Source organism: Temnothorax longispinosus, chromosome 1 (assembly GCF_030848805.1).
Source record: "Temnothorax longispinosus isolate EJ_2023e chromosome 1, Tlon_JGU_v1, whole genome shotgun sequence".
NCBI classification, from domain to species: domain Eukaryota; kingdom Metazoa; phylum Arthropoda; class Insecta; order Hymenoptera; family Formicidae; genus Temnothorax; species Temnothorax longispinosus.
This window is the reverse complement of record NC_092358.1, coordinates 11,422,161-11,442,360: the sequence shown is the minus strand read 5'-3', so window position 1 is coordinate 11,442,360 and position 20,200 is coordinate 11,422,161. Positions and strand designations below refer to the sequence as shown.

Genomic DNA, 20,200 nt, shown 5'->3' with positions numbered 1-20,200 from the left:
AAATATCTCAGGAAAGTATCTCCGGTTCGATCTACGTTTTGTGATTCATATAGAGCCGCTGTTTTCCTATAATTGCGGCGATACAGAAACGTGACTTTAAACCTGATTTTGAACTTAATATTAGACTCACGATCTTTTATGTTACATACAGATGCGGAAAATTGTTTTTAGCTTGCAAAAAAATTAAAATTGATGACATAAATGTTTACGATATGTGCACAGCTATTTCCCGCGCGGGTATAGTATTTGCTTCTGGCCGGTTAGATTGCCGGTCTCGATCACGTATACGTGCAGTAAGTAGTGATTTATCAATAATTTAGAGAGGCACTAAAGCGGGAAATGGCGAATGATTTGACGTTTCGCTGACTTTACTTGAACATATTACGTTTTATTTCAAAGGAAAAAAAAACGAAGCGGGTCATTAAATTCTGGATAAAAATTACAGATGCCTTCTCATACCAGGTCATCTGAAACGCTCTCGTCGTAATTCCCGCGAGTGAACCTCACGTACAAGGTGTGTCGTAAATTACGGCAATCAACAGCGGAAACGCATTTTCCGATATATTTAAAGACGATCTTCTCGTAGAATCGAAAATTCCATTCTAAACTGTATTTAGATTAAAGTTCAATTAGTGAGAGATTTATTTAATAGATATTTAATAGAAGGGATCAAGCAGTTCATTCTTTAACTATAGCGAGCAGTTCATTCTTTAACTATAGCGAGTTTGTATATGTAATGCAAATGTTACAAGTAACAGTTATATATTATTATAATGAATATAAGAAAGCATGCAATTATTATATTTATAATGAATATTATAAGTAATCTATATGCAAAATAAATAAAATAATATAAATTTTAATTAATAAATAATCAAATACAAATTACAATTATAAATTATATAAAAGACGGCGTAAAATAGATTCACTACTTCTTCAATGTCAAATAACTCCATAATTAGACCATCGTTGAATTTCCGACAAAGAAAATTTAATGTCAAATCTATCGACGGTTACTGCTAATTATACTTTACTCTCGTTCCTCGAGAAATCCGGTACACTGTAAAGATATACCGTTGAATTGGAACGCAGACATATATTATTAGTAAACGGTCATGATCGAGCATTGCATACTACGAGGGTATTATGTTAGGAGAAAGAGAAAGAAAGGGAAAAACCGCGCGCTGCAACGCCGCCCGCCGCCGCGCCGGTGGCTGCGTAATCGCTCAATGCGCGCCGGTTGGGAGCTGCCGCCTTACGAACACGGCAATTTAGGAATTACGCGTGTGCGAACGCTTAAAACCAATTTCACCGAGAACGCCGCAATTATCGCGGCGACCGAACGAGCCGAGCCGAGCGGGCCGAGCCGCGCGCACGTTGCGCGATTCCGCTGTACACGCTCGGGGTGGTAGGTCTCGCCGTGCTGCCGTCATCGCCACCGTTATACCACGGGACGCCTCGATGAGAATTATCCTCGTGTACGCGTTCCGGAACGCGCGGAATCCCCGTCGCTCCGGTGATGGGGATTCACACAAGTGCCAAGCTCCACCGAACGGAACACCGGCGATACCCCGTTCCCCATTCCATAGCCGATGTGAATTTTAATTTGCGGACAGCGAGCTCGAGTCATATCTCACCTTGTTTTACATAGAGAATATATTTACTCGATCGCAAACATTGATAAACATGAGAATTATTTTCTTCTACGTTGTGAGAGACTACACACATCAGCTAATGATTATCCGTATACCGGTTTTATTGTTTGACTGCGACCGATGTAATACGTGTTACAATCTATTAATATTGCGCTGATCGAGGATGATCCAAAAAAAGGTCCATTAATTTCATTTAATTTGTCTGTTTAATAATATATTATATTGCGCACTAATTACTACGCCTGGCTCTTATTGCCTCTTTCATTATTCTTATTTGATTTATTCAAGAGAGCCTCCATATATTTTTATTTAAATTCTTTTCTTATTTCTAAATCTATTTAAAAAAAATGGGATCGATAATTCGAATGTGACTATCACTGTGATTTCGCCGATTCGTTATCTCGCCAATTGTGTTGTCCGGAAGGACGAGCCGGGGTGCAAAGCTGGCGCGCGATGCCGGCAGCCGGACAGACCCGTGCAAATTACTTCTTGCACCTCGGCGACGACCCTCACAATCATACTCATTACGGTGGCCCCGTACATGGCCGGGTCGGGTTCTACGGGACATGGAGCAATTACGCGCCATTATCATTCCGACGCCTGTAACTGCTTGCGCGCGCGCGATTATATTCTTATTAGAAATCGTTATTGCCGTAGCGCGTGGTAATCATCGCCGTTGCCACTTTTGTCGTGATTATTACCGTCATCGCCGGCGTCGATGCCGGCGTTACACGGGCGAGCGAGCGAGCGGTGCCTGCGTTTGTTACTGTTAGTTAATATTGCGCGAAGGGCCCGACCATTACTATCGCGTTCGCCTCGCCGGAGGATCATCGTCGTTGCCTGTTATTTAATTACCGCGATTATCCCGATCTTACAACGATAAGTAATGAAATAATGGCGCTCAATCGTATAGGATTCATTTAGATTCTGGGACAAGGCTTCAAGATGCGTAGATGGGTAACGCGGTATCGCGCTTTCCTCCGATCATTAAACTCCCGACGCTTAAAATAGAACCCAGCACGAAAGTATGAAAGTCAAGTTTTCGTAAAAGAATATTTCCAATTATTGATCAATTTTATTAATTAGTAGATTCTGTTATCGTTATCGAATCTACATCCCAGCGAGAAATGGATTAAAATTTATCTACCACGAAATTTTTATCAGATCGTAAAAACGTTTCCAATAATCGTAATGTACACTGCAACGTATAAAGCGTATATATACGAGTATTATAAAAAAAGATACGTACGTATATCGCGATGTTGCATAGAAATGTATGCTACTTTACTTTCCTCGAATGTAGCGTTCAGAGGCGAACTCCCTTTCTGCCGATTTATTTCGCTGCATTTCCGCGAGGCACGCCGCGTTTATACATATATTCGCAAAGTCGGTCGAGCACGGCGCGGCGCGGCGCGGCGCGACGTTTCGATCTGTGAATAACTCCGGTTACTACGACGAGGAGGCTGCGCGCAAAACTAGGTCAGGCTCTTGAATTTCGACTTTCCAGTCGGGCCAATTACTCGCGGGCAGATTTTTACGTTGTAAATATCCCACCGCTGCTGCGGACTGGAGATTCGCGGTAATACCGATTTACGAGCCAACTATTTCGGGGCCGTGTGCAGCTGCACGGGTTTGTTGCGCCGCAAAGTCGGTTATTTATCGTCGCTGGGATCTTCGCAAAGTTGATCCCCACGCTCGGAAATTTCGGCTCAGCTCTCTCGCAGCACGAGACGCGTCGCGTTTTATAAAATATTTCGCGAGTGGCAATGGAGCTTTCCCGAAGCACTCGCCCGCCGGCGCCCGTCGACTCGATTCGACTTTTCAGACGCCTTCTTTAACAAACGTTACTACCGGTCGCCTGGAAAATACGACGCCGATGTCGAACCTGCTAATTTATTAATCCTCAAGCCGTACTTTAGTCGTTTGTCGAGCGGGACATCCGGTGCGAGAGCAGCTTTACGCGGCACGCGAGAGCCGAGCGGCGGTCTCCCTCTGGCATGTGTAAATTAGGTAACCTGTTCGGATCTTCTCTCGTGGACTGGTTTGGCAACTCTTGAGGCAGGTCGCGGCTCGGCGCGCGGCATCATTGACCTCGGAGAGGATGCCTAGCCCGTGAATGGACTACCGCTCGCACCGCTGCCATTGACTGCCGTCGCCTTTTGCAACGTAATACTTGTGGCCTGACATAAAGCAAAATCGCATTTCCTTTATATTAGATACTGTATTACAGATACAGTTTACTTATTTCCAATTCTCCTTTAGATTCTAATGTACTTCTGGATCGTATTCAAAAAATATTTTGTTCGTTCATCTGGATAGTAATTTATTAGTTACTTTTTTAAATTATTATAGTATTGTGTGGCATGAAATTATATAACGTGGCAGCTAATATTTAAGTTCTCTTCGTGAAAGTTAAAATTATAATTCACGGATGACTTTCCCAGATCTAAACGCTCCTTTTGCCGCGACGCAATTAGCCTTTTATTTTAACGCGAAACCGCAACGTGTGTAGCATTTACGGCGAATCGTCTGCCTATACCTGCCACTCGATCGAAGTTCGGGAAGTGTTCCTTCAAGCATATATTCCTCCAAGCTGCTAAAACACTTCGCAGATTAAAGTGATTAACAGGTTGACTGTCGGCAGCCGACTATATGCCCCGAACACACCGTGCCCATCGAACTTTAGCTTACGTCTTGCGGAATACCTTGCCGACAAATTTGCCCGCACGTACTCGCAAAATACTTTTACGCCAAGTTTCGCTACCACTAAATATTCACCTTATTATCGTCCGGAGTTGATAACGAAAATTGCAACCCTTTATCAAAGGGTATCGTATTTGGAAGTGGAATTTATGGAAATTTTGGTGGAATAATTTTTCCCGTCTCGACCAAGCGATAAGTGCTTGTGATATTTATCTAGACTTTTCGGAGAATTAATTAGACGATTAAAATTCTTATATATGCAGAATTGCACGATTAAAAAGTTATCTTTGTTGAAACGTAACGTAAGTAGCAAAAGGTTTTGCTACTATTGCTAAAAATGTTAGTTGTCCATATTTTACGACTAGATTTGCTACGGTAGCTAATTTTTTCCGTGAACTAAATAAATATTATCAAAATTTACTGCATTACTTTCTCGACACAATATAACTAACAGCATTTGTCCCGGCAAGTGATACTGCGGTACTATATCTGTTCAGATGCGATGCCGGATGTGGAATATATATGTATATATTTATAATTAATATTGGTCGGCGAAACTTGAGCTTGTTTGACTTAGTTCGTTACCAATAAATGCGCCGTACTTCGAGGAAGCGATCAGGTTTCGCTACCTCGGGGACATGATCGTAGATCGTAGCGATGTGTACTATAACTATTCGGTAACTTTGGTTATTATCAGTTTGGACTGGTAAACGGTAAACCCCGGATTAGCCTAATCCTCTCCGAAGCAGTATTCGTCGGGAGAAAAACGTCTGCAAAAAGACATTCGTTCCATCAATCATCGCGTGAAATGTTAAAACCGAAGATTTAGAAGATATCTTTTAAAACTAAAGAGAAGAGTAAAAGAAAGATGAAGCGGAGGAAATAAAAGAAAAAAAGAAAAAAATAAATATATATTTTTTATCCCTTATTTGACCATTTTTTACATACATCGATGCACTTCCATATAATTTTATATTTGAAATATTTGAAAAGTATAAGAACAATAATATTTTATTAAAAGGGAGATAGAGAGTGAAGAGTGTATTAAGAAATTTTTATAGTATTACAGAGACATTCGTAAGAGCTCCGACAAAATATCAAACGAAAAAGATTCATAATAGAAGTTTGCTTTCATCTTTCTTATCACACAGTCATCGCGAACGATAAAACCACCCCTTGAATCCGATGTATACATCCTTGTCTTCATCTAAAGAGGACGAAGGGGGAATAACGGCGGGACGCCCATTAACGTCGCATATCTCACGCAAGATCGAGCCAGAATAATGCCCTCTTAAGATGATCGCCGACTTAGTTGGCGGAAGGACTTGTCGAGATGGTTAACAATCCCCTCGCGAACGAACGAACGAACGAACGAACGAGGCTCGAGGGAAACAAATCGGCGAATCGTTAACGATCGTATTTATCGGGAGGAAGCTAAATTAAAAAAAAGAAAGAAAGTCGGCCTATCGGCCGGCTTTATCGCCGCGTCCGTCGGGGAACAGATAATTAAAGATTAAAAGCGCTCGCGCTCCGCGCTGCGGAACGCCCTGTGTCTAATACGCAATCAATGTTGTCTCACATTTTACATTATCTTTACGTTTTGCATCTCGCTTTGGTAGCCAATAAAAACTGAAAGTAATAGATATCTCATTAGGCATTTCGAACATTCGAACGTAAGAAAAAATTACGTCACGTCGCGTTACGCTATTCCGGCTATTCGCAATGAAGAGCGAAGGATCGGCTGTTTCCGGCTGCGAAGAGCGAATTCGCGTTCGGCTGAATGATTAACGGCGTTTTGGTAACGGCGGTTTGGGGCGAATCCGAGATGCCGATACTACCTTAATCGTTTCTCCCCTCGCCGGCGGCAGCTGCGATATCGCGAGCTAGGTACTCTCGTAGTGGAGTTCGCGTACGCGTTATTGGATTGCGGCGGATACCACGGCTCAATTATTTACCCTCGCGCTCTCTCTCTCTCTCTCCCTCCCCTTCTCCGCTCTCTTTCTCTGTCTCCCTCTTCCACTCTGCACGGCAGCGATCGCATTCGCGGTAATAGAACCGCTGATTTACTGGTTTAGCTCGGCCATCTATCGCCCGGGCTGCGTTTAAATTAGTTCCAGAGTATCAACGGGAGATGTGTTCTTCGAAGCGCCTCGAGATCGCATTCCCGTCGCCGATACCCTGATATTAAGTTAAGAGATTCGGCAATTAGTGCCGTGAGTCGAAAGATTGACCTGTTAACAAGTCGGATCAATAGTATAGTTTGTATAGTGCGCGAGGATCTTCGAAGTGGACGAACCCGACGAACGCGTCTGAAATGGGACGAGAGGCAGTAGAAACGGAACGGCCGATCGTCTCTCGAGCCCGTAAACGCGCCGTTTGACGAGGGAAGGCGCGTCTCGATGCAACGACGTTGCGTTCGCTCTAATCACGATTTGATACGCGCGCCGAATAACTCGCGGAGTGGCGCCAGGACTTGTAAGTGAAGCGCGCGGGTGAGAAGAGAGACGTCGGGGATTTATGCAGACAGCCGGGCGACGTTGGCAAGACAACTCGCTTTATGTTGATCCTCTTATCCCGAGCCGTGAGAATCTGCGCGCGCGCGTGCGAATCTAAGCGTGCAACACGTATCGCGTTTATGGCACGTGGAGAACGGGGGCGGGGAGAGAAATCGGAAGACGGGAGAGAGCTCTCGAGGAAAATGGGACGGCTTACGAACTGAGGCATGAAGCCGCGGAATCGGGATCGCGCGCGAAAGAAACGTGCGCGCCGACACCGACGCGCGGAGTAAATCAAAGCCCTCCCGGTATTATTCGCGTCGTGATCTGCGGACGTTACGTCGCTCGAGATGACTCGGAATAACATTTCCGCGATCTGGGAAAAGGGAGAGAAATGCGCGGGAGGAGAGACGCGTGAGACAGATTTAGCCTTTCATCCGACAAACGGTAAAAATATGTCAGCGATTGATCTCCTTGGATTTTTGATCGTTATATGTATACGTTTGTACGTATGGAAAAAGTACACGTGGTATATGTGGGTATGTTTCGTTGAACTGTCGCAGGTATATTCACCGTGATGTGCTACAACGTGCTGTGCGACAAATACGCGACGCGGCAGATGTACGGCTACTGCCCGAGCTGGGCGCTGGACTGGGAATACCGGAAGAAGGGGATCCTCGACGAGATACGGCACTACGCCGCGGACATCATCAGCCTGCAGGAGGTCGAGACGGACCAATTCTACAACTTCTTCCTGCCGGAGCTCAAGCACGACGGCTACGACGGCATATTCTCACCCAAGTCTCGCGCGAAAACGATGGCGGAGAACGACCGCAAGTACGTCGACGGCTGCGCGATTTTTTACAGAACCGCCAAGTAAGTGCATTCCCCTGTATCTCCCGATTCGCATCGCGGCGATAATGCGGCTGAGACGTGAGAGACGAAAATGACGGAGAGCCGTAAATATGGATCGCGACCAACGCAACTTTAGTCATAAGCGTCACTTGCGAAACGGTTTGGTAATTTATATATTAAATGGAAAGTTTACGATTTATCGCGTTAGCTTTTCCCCGCATCAATGTGACACAGAAAGTTCAACATAGCAAGAATAAACATGTCGCAGAGTCTGCCACAGTACACATAAGCTTGAAGGTAGAAATATTTATTTTTACACTTTGTTTTTTTTTTTCCATTCTTCAACGATATTTTTTTCAGATATTTTTAATAAACTTTTCCTAACATCTCGTAATTTTCTACAACTATTTTTATAACGGACTGAAAGAAAATTAATATTATGATATATTAATAAACGAATGTGAATAGCATCGACAGATAATTGTTATAAAGCGATGTAATTTGCGGAGAATTAAAAGTTTATATAATCGTCAGACGCGAGAATTTTTATGTTACTTACAGTCTCATAACGTGAAAGGACGTCGCGTTAATTTGTCATTTCTCTTTGCATATTTTCTTATCACACCGAGCGTTCTAATTGGCTCGCCGGAGAAAAAGAAGAATGATTATCGATAGTCTAGACGCTCCGGCGATTCTTCGATTTATTAAGAGGCGTGGTAATTTAATTAATAAACGCAGGACAGCGTAGCAGAAAACACTGTCCGACGTAATACAGTTATCGATCATGCTCGATCGAATGCTTCGCGAATAAATGCGCCGTGAAGCTTCTCAAAAGATCAAATCGATAACATTCTAACGCGTAAATATATTACAGCAAAAGCAGTAAAATGTTAATAGACAATTGATTTTTTAAACAATTTATTATCCCGGTATGTTTATTTTTTTTAAATATACTCTTTATCAATACGTGTCCAATTCCATCCTGTATTTATTAGCTGTTTTTAATTTTAAAGAAACATAAATGACAAGCGACAATTTGAATATGAAATGTTTGGTATGCAAACGCTTCGTTGCTTTGACATAAAGAACAATCGGTGGTAAAACAATTGTTTAATTATTCGATGTTACCGCGATGTTTCACGAGATTCCGCATTTTCACGAGGTTCGATATTCGAATTATTGCGTTAAAGATTATCGTTTACCGCCTTTGCGGGATCAATTATAAAGCCGGTTATCACCGCTTCGATACTGAAAACAACGGAAATCTCCCAAAGCGCGACATTTAATTCCGAACGGGAATGAAAGATGCATCCGCTCGTAATTTAACAAAGCGTCGCGCGCGTGTCTGGCGTGTAATAACGTCATGGTAATCCAATATCGCGTCAGATAGTAACGTCACGTCGTAAATCGCCGTCTGTGTTTAATAGAAAAGCGAGCGCGTCGTTTTCGCGAAGCGAGCATTTTCTCGTATTCGATCAACAAATTAACTAGAAATCGATGGATCCCTCTATAGCGAAAATAATATTCGCGCTCAAGAGAATCGGAACCATGCAAGTCTTCAAAATCAGTTTCCAAGCGAGAAATAATAATAACAATAACAATAATAATAATAGTGAGAAAATGAGATAAATGAATGATCTTAAAGAAGTGTGAATAAAAGGAAGATTCAATTAGCTCGGAATTGATATATAAAAAAATGACACATTGAGATTTTAGATCTTAACGGGATATTCTGGTTTGAAAGGTAAGAAAGAAAACTAATAAACGTATAATGTTTATTCTAGTTCAGACGATAGCCACACTTCTCCTGAATAAGAAAATTTTTTACGTTTTATATATCCAGAAGAGCTAGAATCATTTACACTGTTTGTATACAGTTACCTATTAAAGGATGAAATTTAAACCAATACCTTGAGTTAAATAACATTTTGTTATTTTCCACTACCATATGTGTTGAAATTTATTATTTTAGCATAGAACAGTAATATTTTAACTCCATTGGTTTAGTTAAATTAACATTGTTTTAAATAAATTAACGACATATCGAGTAGGAGCAGTGGCGACCTATAAGAATGATTAAAAATGACTCAAATTGAGTATAATTTGACATCACGAATTTAACCGTGTATGAGTTTTTTTGCGAGTTCCTAATGACCAGAACATAAAAAAGAAGTGTTTTTGTTACTTAAAAAATAAAAATATATTCCTAAAATAAGGCTAAAAAACTTGTAAAGTTTAACATTATTCGTTGTTTTTCGTTTCTCTACAAAAAATTCCTGAAAAATACCTTTTTTATTACGACCCTTCAAATCAGAATACCTCCATAAGAATAATCCCAAAACTGCCGGACATCCTCGCAATCATAACTTTCTCAGCTATTACTCGGAGACAATTTCTTTTCGAGAAAAAGCGAGGAGAATCTGACAATTTCGTGCTTATTTTCTTTCGCACGTCGCGTATAAACGCGATATAGTTCCGATTTCAATGAACCTGATTTCGATATCGCCACGATATGTTACTGCACTGATACGCACAAATTGCTTTTACGACGGCTATCGAACGGAGCGGAGCGTCCCAGCTGCACGTGCACATTGTCTATGACGCATTAATCATCGCGCCCGGCCGCTCCTCTGCCCGAGATATCTATATTTCGACTAATGCTTATTTTCAGAGTATCACGCGACATAATGGCAGGTCTCTCCGCGATATCGCGTTCGCAATGTCGGGCCCCGAGGCCATCGAGATGCGATTAATGCGCCCGTATGCATATGTCGCGCGTAACGGTTCCCTTTATAACCCGCCCTGTCGTAAATAGACGAAGTAAATGTCTGTATGACAATATTAAGGTCGATAGCGGCAAACATGACCCTCTCTCCATCTCGCCCGTTAAACGCTCTGCAGGATGCAAACCGTTTTAACCACCGCATCGTTTGCAGTATTAAATATCGGTTGGTTTTAGGGGGAGAGGCTCGTAACTTGAAAATATACGGGCACAAAATTTTCAAAGTTTAATCAAATTATTTTACGAATCGTGTTTTCAATAAAAATATCTTTTCCTACAAATATTTTATTTTATTAATGTCCGATTTCTACCAATGTGAATTAACTTTAATCTCGGTTTAATTTACTTTTTATCTTTTTCTAATTCTTAAAATTAGAAAAGGATAAAAAGTAAGTTAAACTGAGATTAAAGTTAATCTATATTGGTAGAAATAAACATAAGACACGTTATTTAAAGATATTCCATATGGTTTGGCCATATATGAAGCCGCAAGGAATCATCGCACGTCGAAATTCGCGATTGAATAGCGATCGCCGCGTCGGTTTGACCAAAAACGATTCGTACTACTGCGACGCGAGACTGCCGCGCATAGCTCACATGAACGCTTTATCTCCTTCTCTGCTCCGCTTCTCGCTGGATCGGTCGAAGGTGAAAAAGACAAAAAAAAGGAGGAGCTTACGGTCGCTTTTACGGCTCGCAAAGACGCGGCCGTTGATTTCAATCCGGCTGCGCAACGCGACCAAATCGACCGAACCAAATCAGCGTTCACGCGATGAGCGTAAAGTTCAACTCGCGTTCAATTTCCGCCTTCGGCGCTCGCTCCTCGATCATTCCCGGCTTTATTGCCTCGTCGCGGGTTATACAGTGCGATGTCGAGTGCCGTTTGAAAAAATAAAGAAAAGGAAAAAATCGGAGGAAGGGAGAGAGGAGGGAGCTTAACATTCGCGCGGTAACAACGCTGGCAACAAAGTTCTGCAGCAAACCGTTAAACGATACACATTTTTCTGGCGCTCTAGTTTCACTTTGGAATGTAAGAAGTTCATATAAACTACGTACATAAACTATATTATAATTATTATTATATTATATTATATAAACTCTAAATTTTTTAACTATATCAGACCTTTTCTTAAGCTTTCGCAATCTTAGCATTAAAGTGACGTCTTTTCAATTTTAATAACGAGCCGAGAACGAATGAGAAAGCTGTTTCAGACAGCGAAGGAAAAATCAATTACGCATTCAGGATTTCCGCCCGTCAACCCTCTTTCTTATTTTTGGCCAGTCCTTACCAAATCCTCTTTCTTCTCCCTTGAGCGACACTGCGAATGACGTTGATTCAATCTTGTTTACGAGCGGGGGAGAGGCTGGCCGCGAGCGGAGGGGAATGACGGTTCGTATAATGGGTCTTCGGAGAAGAATATATTTCTCAAGCATACGTGCCTTACATATCGGCCGTGCTGGGAGTAGGGCAGGGGAGAGAGAAAAGAAAGCCCGGATATTCTACATCGCGTACGTGATACGCCTCGCTCACGAAGCCCTCCGGTTGTGCGACAAAAATCGTCCCGCGCCGAAAACGACGACATCGCGTCCTGTCGTATCCAAGTAATATCGCTCGCGCAAATGTCAAGTTTCTCCGCATTCTCACGGGACGAAATTGAGTCCCGTCGACCATTTAAACCAGGGACTTAAACAACTGATTGAAGAAGAACCATTGCAGGAATGTTGCTTTCCCGGTGACTCGACCCTGCGACGGCAATCGCACTGCTGTCTTCGATGCGACGACAGGAGAGATAAATCGAACCTTTAATCCTGAATTATCTCTCCTGCTTGATAATTCGCTAATACTTCTCTACTTATATCTACGGATCTATTTGAATACATTTCATTTTCAGTTCAAACATATTTAATTTTTTTCACGAAATATACGTGGCCCAATTTTGTATCTCTTTTTTACGTCTATTCTTTCTTTCGTTTTCTTTTGCAGATTTTCTTTGATAAAGGAGCATTTAGTGGAATTCAATCAATTGGCGATGGCGAACGCGGAGGGTTCGGACAACATGTTGAATCGTGTTATGCCCAAAGACAACATCGGACTGGCTGCATTACTTAGGACTAAGGAAGCTGCTTGGGATAACGGTGAGTGCAGTATATTTCTGAATTTCATTTGAATGAGATAAACATTTCTTCTTTATATCGTATTTCGCAGTACATAAATAAGTTAGGAGTATGTGATACAGCGAGCCGAATATCGCACTCGGTGCGATTCAAATGTATTTGCTCGATATTTTTCAATTTTATAATTTTGGCTGTTTGAAGCTGTTTTTAGTGAGGAAAGTAGAGAATATAAAACAAGTTTCATGTTTCAAAAAAAAAAAAAACTGATCAAATCAAACTCGCTTTTAGACGAGAAAACTCGATTCGATGTAACGAGTATTCGCGTAGCTTTTCAAATGTAAATCTTTGATCGTGTTATCACGAACCTACATGGCACTGAGCATGAATACAAATCCATTTAGATATTTCAGCAGTATCTAGAAATAATCTCGAAACGCCGCGCAAGAGAGGGTTAAAGATAACGCGAACCGTCCGCGGAAATAAAAAGGAAGGCGGAGTGTGTAGTTTTGATGTTAACTGTAGCGTCTGCTCGTTTCGCACACGCCCACGGTGGATAGCGCGTATCCCAGCCGCGTGTTTGCACACCCTGAAACACGAAAGTAATTAACGCGCCGGTCTCCCGGTAACTGATGAAGCCGCCGGACTACTACCGGACGTGCAATACACAGAAGTCCGCGTTTTTCCCGCGGCTCGCTGACCGAGGAAGTGCACGCGTACGATGATTGAAGCGAGTAAATCGAGTACGATACCCCGATCCAGTACACGTGCACAGGGTGAGCCAATAATAATTTCGCCACGCTTTTGCCGACTGACGTAAAAGCGACCGTTGATTTTTCCTCATTACGAGTATCAAATCATCGATAACAGTATTTTAACTCTAATGGATCGAAAATCTGGATATTGCTAAATTTCAAAGCCGTATACTTATTTTGTCAAAATTTATTCTTTACCGCAAGGCAATATATTTTAGCAAACATTTAAATTTGACAACGGGTCGCGTAGTTATTTCAAGTTCAAGTCTATAAAGGTCCCGTCACTCGATCAGATCTTTCCAAGAATAGATCCCCTGTGAACTGATTGGAGGGAGCGCGATGGCAAAGCTCGGACACCCTGTATAAGCGACGTATCGCGGAATGCGCGAGCAAACCAGGCCCGAGATTTATATAGCGGCCCAAAGGTCGAGAGCGGCTCTTACGGCTCACTCGGACGCGTCGGAACGTGCTCTCGTTAATGAGCCATTACCTACGTTACATTAATCCATACCGGGCGCAACGACCGGCTGGGAAAAAGCGACGGACTCTTCTCGCTCTCCGGCGCAGGGAAGGTAATCGATCGCGTCTGCGAGACCGGCGACTCCTCTCGCGGCCTCTTGCGCGCTTCCTGCGCCGCGGTTAACACCTGGTTAGCTCCTTGTATATTGCAAGTTATTACTACGAGGTAGTGGATGCCAGATTATCAAATCGTCTCGTAGTATTTCTAACTTATATACGCGCGCACAATTATAGCGTAGATATCTCGGTACAGTGTTTAACACTGTATTTAATATCGAAGGATGAAATTTAAATCAATGCCTCGAGTTAAATAACGTTTTGTTATTTTTAACTTATACCATGTATGTCGAAATTTATTATTTTAACCCGATTGGTTTAATTAAAATAACATTGTTTTAGTTAAATTAACGATACATTGCGTAGGAGTGGTGGCGACCTATAGAAATGGTTAAAAATGACTCCAATTGGGTATATAATTTGACATATATTTTATAACTCTTGTATAACGAATTTCACAGTATATAACTCTTGACTGGTTTAAAGGAAGTTTTTTTGTAAATATCTACGAAATTCGAAATTTTTTAAACTTGACAAACGTTCGTTATCGCAATTAGTCGTTCTTGTAAACGTCTAACTAAACATTCTTACTCGTTGTGACGAGCATTGGTAATTTTAAATTTTTGAATGAAATTTAAAAAAAGGTAGCGCGATTACGAATAAATGTTTTTTCGTAAAGAATGAGCGAAAGAGCTCACTTATAGCCATCGCCGGCGTTCTTTGGGTACTTGAAAAATGTGGAATCTCCGATCTTTATTCCGGAGAATTTCCGCGCAAATGAGATTAATCCTATCATCCGAGAACCCGGCATGGCTCGCAGAAGTTCTGAACTTCTCCGAATTTCGCGGAGTATTCGCGTTGCATTCACGCCGCATTTCTCGCTTTGATCCCGTCGCTCAATTCCCCCCATACGCGCATGCTTAAGACTTGGCCAATTGAGTAATCGTAACCAGAAAATGTAAGCCAAACTGAGCTGCCGACGTTCAAATGAGCAAACATCCTAAATCAAATATAACCGAGTACATTCATCATTTTCTCGATGAATCTCACAATGAGCTCATTGTCAATGTGTTTCGGTAATTCTGATATTTAGCCAACTCTTTACGCCGCCTTGCCTATATCCTCTCCACTTCCAGACGTTGCAATTGTATTAGCCGCGTGGGAAATGGTTTTATATCGGTTTTATATCGACGATATTTTCAGATAGTTTCAACAAAACGCGTGATATGTAATTGGAAAACAATCCAAGCAGCGTACTTATAGTGCGCGATAGAGGATACTCGTTAGCCGACGTTATTTCCTCGCCGAGAGATAGATGCGCTCGCGCCGAGGAAGGATATCGAGATTAGATCTCGATATCGTAGAGCTAAAATCCATGTAACCATGCCAGTAGGGCGCGATTAATGATCCCTCACGCTCGAATACGAGCAAACCTCGAGACACATCCCGATCGCCTTATGTGGGACCGAGCTGATAGCCTCTCTCTCGGCCTCGGTGAAAAAGGATCGCCCGTTCCGGAGGAGGAAACACATCTCCGGGATACGCGAGCCTCCATCGCTCGGACTAATAGTGGTACCATTGGCGGTACTAATAGTCCGATATCAGCTGCCGGCGCACGATGAACGATGCGCCGTCGTTCGGAGATATGAGGGTATCGTTTATTCGCCGGATTCTTTTCCGCGCGCAGAAATTTAAAGGCGACGTCGGAGAACGTTAATCATTCACCGCGCGCGCGCGCGCGAGAGAACGTCTTCTCGAAGTCTCTGATAGCATCCTCGGTTCTCCAAAGCGATAACGTAACGACCATAAAGACGTCGCGCGCCTCGCGATGTGCCGTCGTATCTCCCTGAATTTTATACGTCTCGTGATGTAATCGTGTATCCAGATGCGAGTAATGTCGAAATTTAAACTGGACAAGTCCTTAAGTTATTACCATTACGGTTCTTACTGCATTGTTTACTTTGAAATCACAGCTGCAGGAATGTTTTCCAAAAGTTTACGTGTGCATCCTTTTTTCCGCGTCTCGCGGATAGAAAAGCAAAGCGCGGGCTTTACGCGCGGTTAACCGGATGAAAGTTTTCCCCGACTTAAAATGCCGGCGAACTCGTTCGGAGATCCCACGGGATTATTCTTCCGTACCGAGGATATAGCAACCGTTCGGTGAACGGAATGCATTTAGATACGACGAAGCGATACGAAGTATCGAATTTCTCGACGGTAAAAGAACGAGAGAGAGAGAAAAAAGAAGGAGAGAAGGAAGGGAGTTCAATTATTCGTGGAATAATCAACTGCCGATTACGCCTGCAAAATTAGAGAGTAGTAGCTCTAAAAGCGCGATTAACGTTATTCAATCCGGAGTTAAAATAAAACGACACATCATCGTATTAGAGAATTCGGGTAGATTTAAAAGAAATTTCGTTACTGAAAGATTTCCGTAATATCTGAATAATATTGAACAATTAAAACATTGTTCGATAGGTGGGAGCTCAGAAAACCGATCGACTCAAAATTTCTTTCCACATTACACCAATATAAATATACACACATTCGCGAGCCACTTGTAACTCAAAATTGATAAAAAGGCAAATTGGGTTTGTATCTTTTTCTAAAAGAGACGCACGTTCGCTTGAAACGTGGGACGTCCGAGCGCGTCGTGTATAATGTTACGATGATTCGCCATTTCCACGACCTCGTAGCCAGTCGTAGCTATCGGCAGATAAATCGCCGGGTAATTGAATTCGCGAGCGAGCGAATAACCACGGGAACCCCACCCCACACGTCGTCCGTTACACGCGGGACAGCTTGTCGCTTAATTAATCGCGCCTGGCGACGCGTCCCGCGAGAAGAGGAACAGCGCGTACGCCATCCTCCCGCCCGAGGCTGAGCGAAATCTCGAGCAGGCTCTCTCGCGAGCTTTATAATACGCGCATACTGCAAAGAGGCTGCCGAGACGACCAATCCTATCTCGAATGAATAATCTCGGGAACGTGTGTTCCTTCGCGTATGTCACTCCGCCCGATTTTTCACAGATATATTGAGCCGCCACACATTGAAAAGTGCATAACTATGCACATATGCATGCATAACTAAGTGCGCGTGGGTTTGGTATTTTTTCACTCATTTTTTACTTAAAATAACGTGCCCTTCTAGTGCCTTCTACAGACTGTTTTAACGATATACGCACTGAAAGAAAATTATTATTTGCAAGAAATAGATTTCTTTGAATCTAGTTTCCCTAATTCAAACAAGTATTGAGTAGATTTCAGAAAACATTTTTCTAAGTTTAAAATATTTTCTCGAATCTACCTAATATTTCTTTTGAATTAAGAAAACTAAACTCAAAGAAATCTATTTTCTTGCAAATAATAAATTTTTTTTCAGTACGGATATATATATATATATATATATATATATATATATATATATATATATATCATTAACACTAATAATAAGCAATTAGTAAATAATAGTAATAATATATATATATATAATCGCTACTTAATTTATTTCAGTTATTCAATATTTATTTAATATTATTCATTATTACTGAATAACGATGAAGTGGGATTTAAATCAATAAAATATGAGAATTGTTGCCTGCATAAAATCTTATCATTTTGTTTTGCATTAAAATTCTCATGATAACATTCAAGATCCATTCTTTTAAAAAGAGATCCAAGAACATTTCTCCAATTAATTTCTACTTCAATCAATAGTGAAACTTTCATCTTGTGTTTCGTCGATATGAAGGATCACGTCTTCGCTACTGTGTTTTGAAACGTCCTGTGGATTCGTCGGAAGATTGACGTATCGGCATCGGTTGTCTCATTAAATACATCAGAACAGTCTAATTGGATAGGTGACTCCCGAAGTACCGAGCAATGTTCGCAAAGACGAAACGAACTCCCCGCGAAATGACGCTCGTAATCATTCACGAGCGCGCTTTAATACCGGACGCATCATTCCTCGCATGAATATTAATGCAAAGCGAGAGATGAGAGAGAGAGAGAGAGAGAGAGAGAGAGAGAGAGAGAGAGAGAGAGAGAGACATGCGTAAAATAACGTGGCGTGGCACAAGTCAATTATAAAGACGAATCTGTTCATTTTAATGACACGCACTGATATTTAATTTTATTTTAGATATCCTGCAATGTTACACCACCATTTCTTCGAATTTCACATCATGATTCTTCCCACATATTTTCTTTTTCTGAAAAAGAAGACATGAGATAAGTGAAAAATTTTCATCTAATTAATATTATATGTTTTCTTTGTCCTGATATTATTTCTACGTGTTTTTTTTTACGTATTTTATCAGAGATTAAAATAAACTTCTATTTTTGTATTATTGTTAAAAATATCAATCGAAGATCGATGTAATTTTTTTTACTGTAGTTAAACAGTAAAAAACACTTAAGAGTTTCGAAGCGAAATCAGCCTCGGATTGTGATTCTTCGTAAAAGCCAGTTCGCGGAATTGCATGGTCCCTCCTGTAAAAGCTTCTTCTCTCCAGAGGGGTATTCGGTAGCAGAGGAGGAGAGTCGATATTGATTCCTTCAGTAATTTACGAGACGGCTCCCGGCTCGAGACCTGGCGACTGTGGGTTCGCGAGTTCGATTGTCGTACAACCGCTATCAAAGGCACACCTTAACCTTCTATTCTAATCTGGCTTAATTTACACTCCAGAATATCCGTATTGCCGATGGCGAGCAGGCCGGGCCGCATTACCGACTCTCTCTAATCTCGCCGCGTTACGCAACATGAAACCGAATAGTAATGTTCTCGCGATGAACCTCGAGTGAGTAACAGGAATATTTTATTGCTCATGATTCAGAAATGTATACCATTCGTTTGGCATATGATAAATAATAATAGTTCATCAATAGTTCAATATTACTTTGTACAAGCGATAAATAACGATAAGCAATAAAATGCAATAGTTTTAACTATTTAAATACTAATTTTCCCCGAGCGAATCATCGTGTGTTTGTCTTCACTCGCAGGACAAGGTGATGCTACTGATGCTTGAGGGACGTTGAAAGAACACAGTGCGGAGGAATTGAGAACGCAAAGCGAAACAACTGGTTAGAGTAGGGTTAATCTGTAAGGCCCCGATAGTAAAAGCGGATCCTCGCGGGCGCAATTAAACGGTGAATTTACGATATTGTGTTCGAGAGGACAGAGTACGCCCCCCCTCCCCCCTTTGGATTTCACACGGGGGTATTAAATAACGATTTTTGCGTCTGATAATCCCAGAGAGAGCCAAAAGAGAATCGCCACAAACTCGAAGGCAATGAAGAAGAACTTGGAAAGCTGTTTAATCATCAGGGACGGTCGCGATTTTTGCATTAAAGTCGATTGCTCGAAAAATTTAAAAATTATGTTAAAAAGTTTCATAAGGCATATCGCGATTAAATTAAAAGTTATCGAGGAGTTTAAGTAAAGTATCTCAATTAAATAAAGTATCTTTATGATCTAATTCGACGCAATAAACAAATCAAGTTTCTTCTATAATTTGTCTTCTGATTATATCCTTGTGCTTTATTTTAAATTTAAAGAAAGAAGATTTATTCCTTGCTTTTGTTACTATTTGTTACTAGGCGTTAATTTTCTTTTAACAATAAATATTCTTGGATCTAAAATTTAACAACACAGTATTTTAATCGTACCGTCAGATAATTATGCTAATCGAAATAAATTTTACATATATATTGAAAAAGAAAGGAATATATATATATATATATATATATATGTATATATATCATCGACAAAGGTGAGAAATCATCTCACGGAAAGATTAATCGATTGAGAAGGTCAGTAACACGGGTTAACACGCTGATTTCCGTAATAGAGGCACTCAGGCGTTAATTTCGAATGACCATCTCAGGATCGTACCGTTAGCATCTCCTTCATCGCGAGCAACTTTACTTCCTACCACGTGCCGGGAATTACTTAAGTCACGAGTGAGTTAATATACAGTAAAGGTTGAATTGCTATATACCCTGAGATATCAGTCCGTTCGAGAGCGAAAGAGCAATCGTACACAGGGCTCGTGAAATCGCGAAGCTTTTCAGACTGCTTTGACTCTGTCGCGTTTGAGGAACTTAAAAAAATCCACGTTTTCAAAAAAGCGGAGTTTACGTGCCGTGAATCTGTATTGAAAAGCTCTAAAACATCGTCATTCTTTTTAACCTCTCCGGGACCGGAAGCCTAATATTAGGCGCTGGAGTGGCGCTGTCTTTTTCGTAGTTCAACCCACTGACAAGA

The 20,200-nt window shown here is 41.5% G+C and overlaps 1 protein-coding gene across 1 annotated transcript in view; it reads left to right on the top strand.

The window, feature by feature from the left end:
* Positions 1–20,200, top strand: part of Twin (CCR4-NOT transcription complex subunit 6-like twin) — a 52,436-nt gene that overhangs the window by 19,807 nt on the left and 12,429 nt on the right. Inside the window, exons 3-4 of the mRNA XM_071769516.1 lie at positions 7,417–7,729; positions 12,475–12,626. Coding sequence (XP_071625617.1) covers positions 7,431–7,729; positions 12,475–12,626 — 451 coding nt within the window. The 5' untranslated portion in view covers positions 7,417–7,430. The remainder of the gene's footprint in view (positions 1–7,416; positions 7,730–12,474; positions 12,627–20,200) is intronic.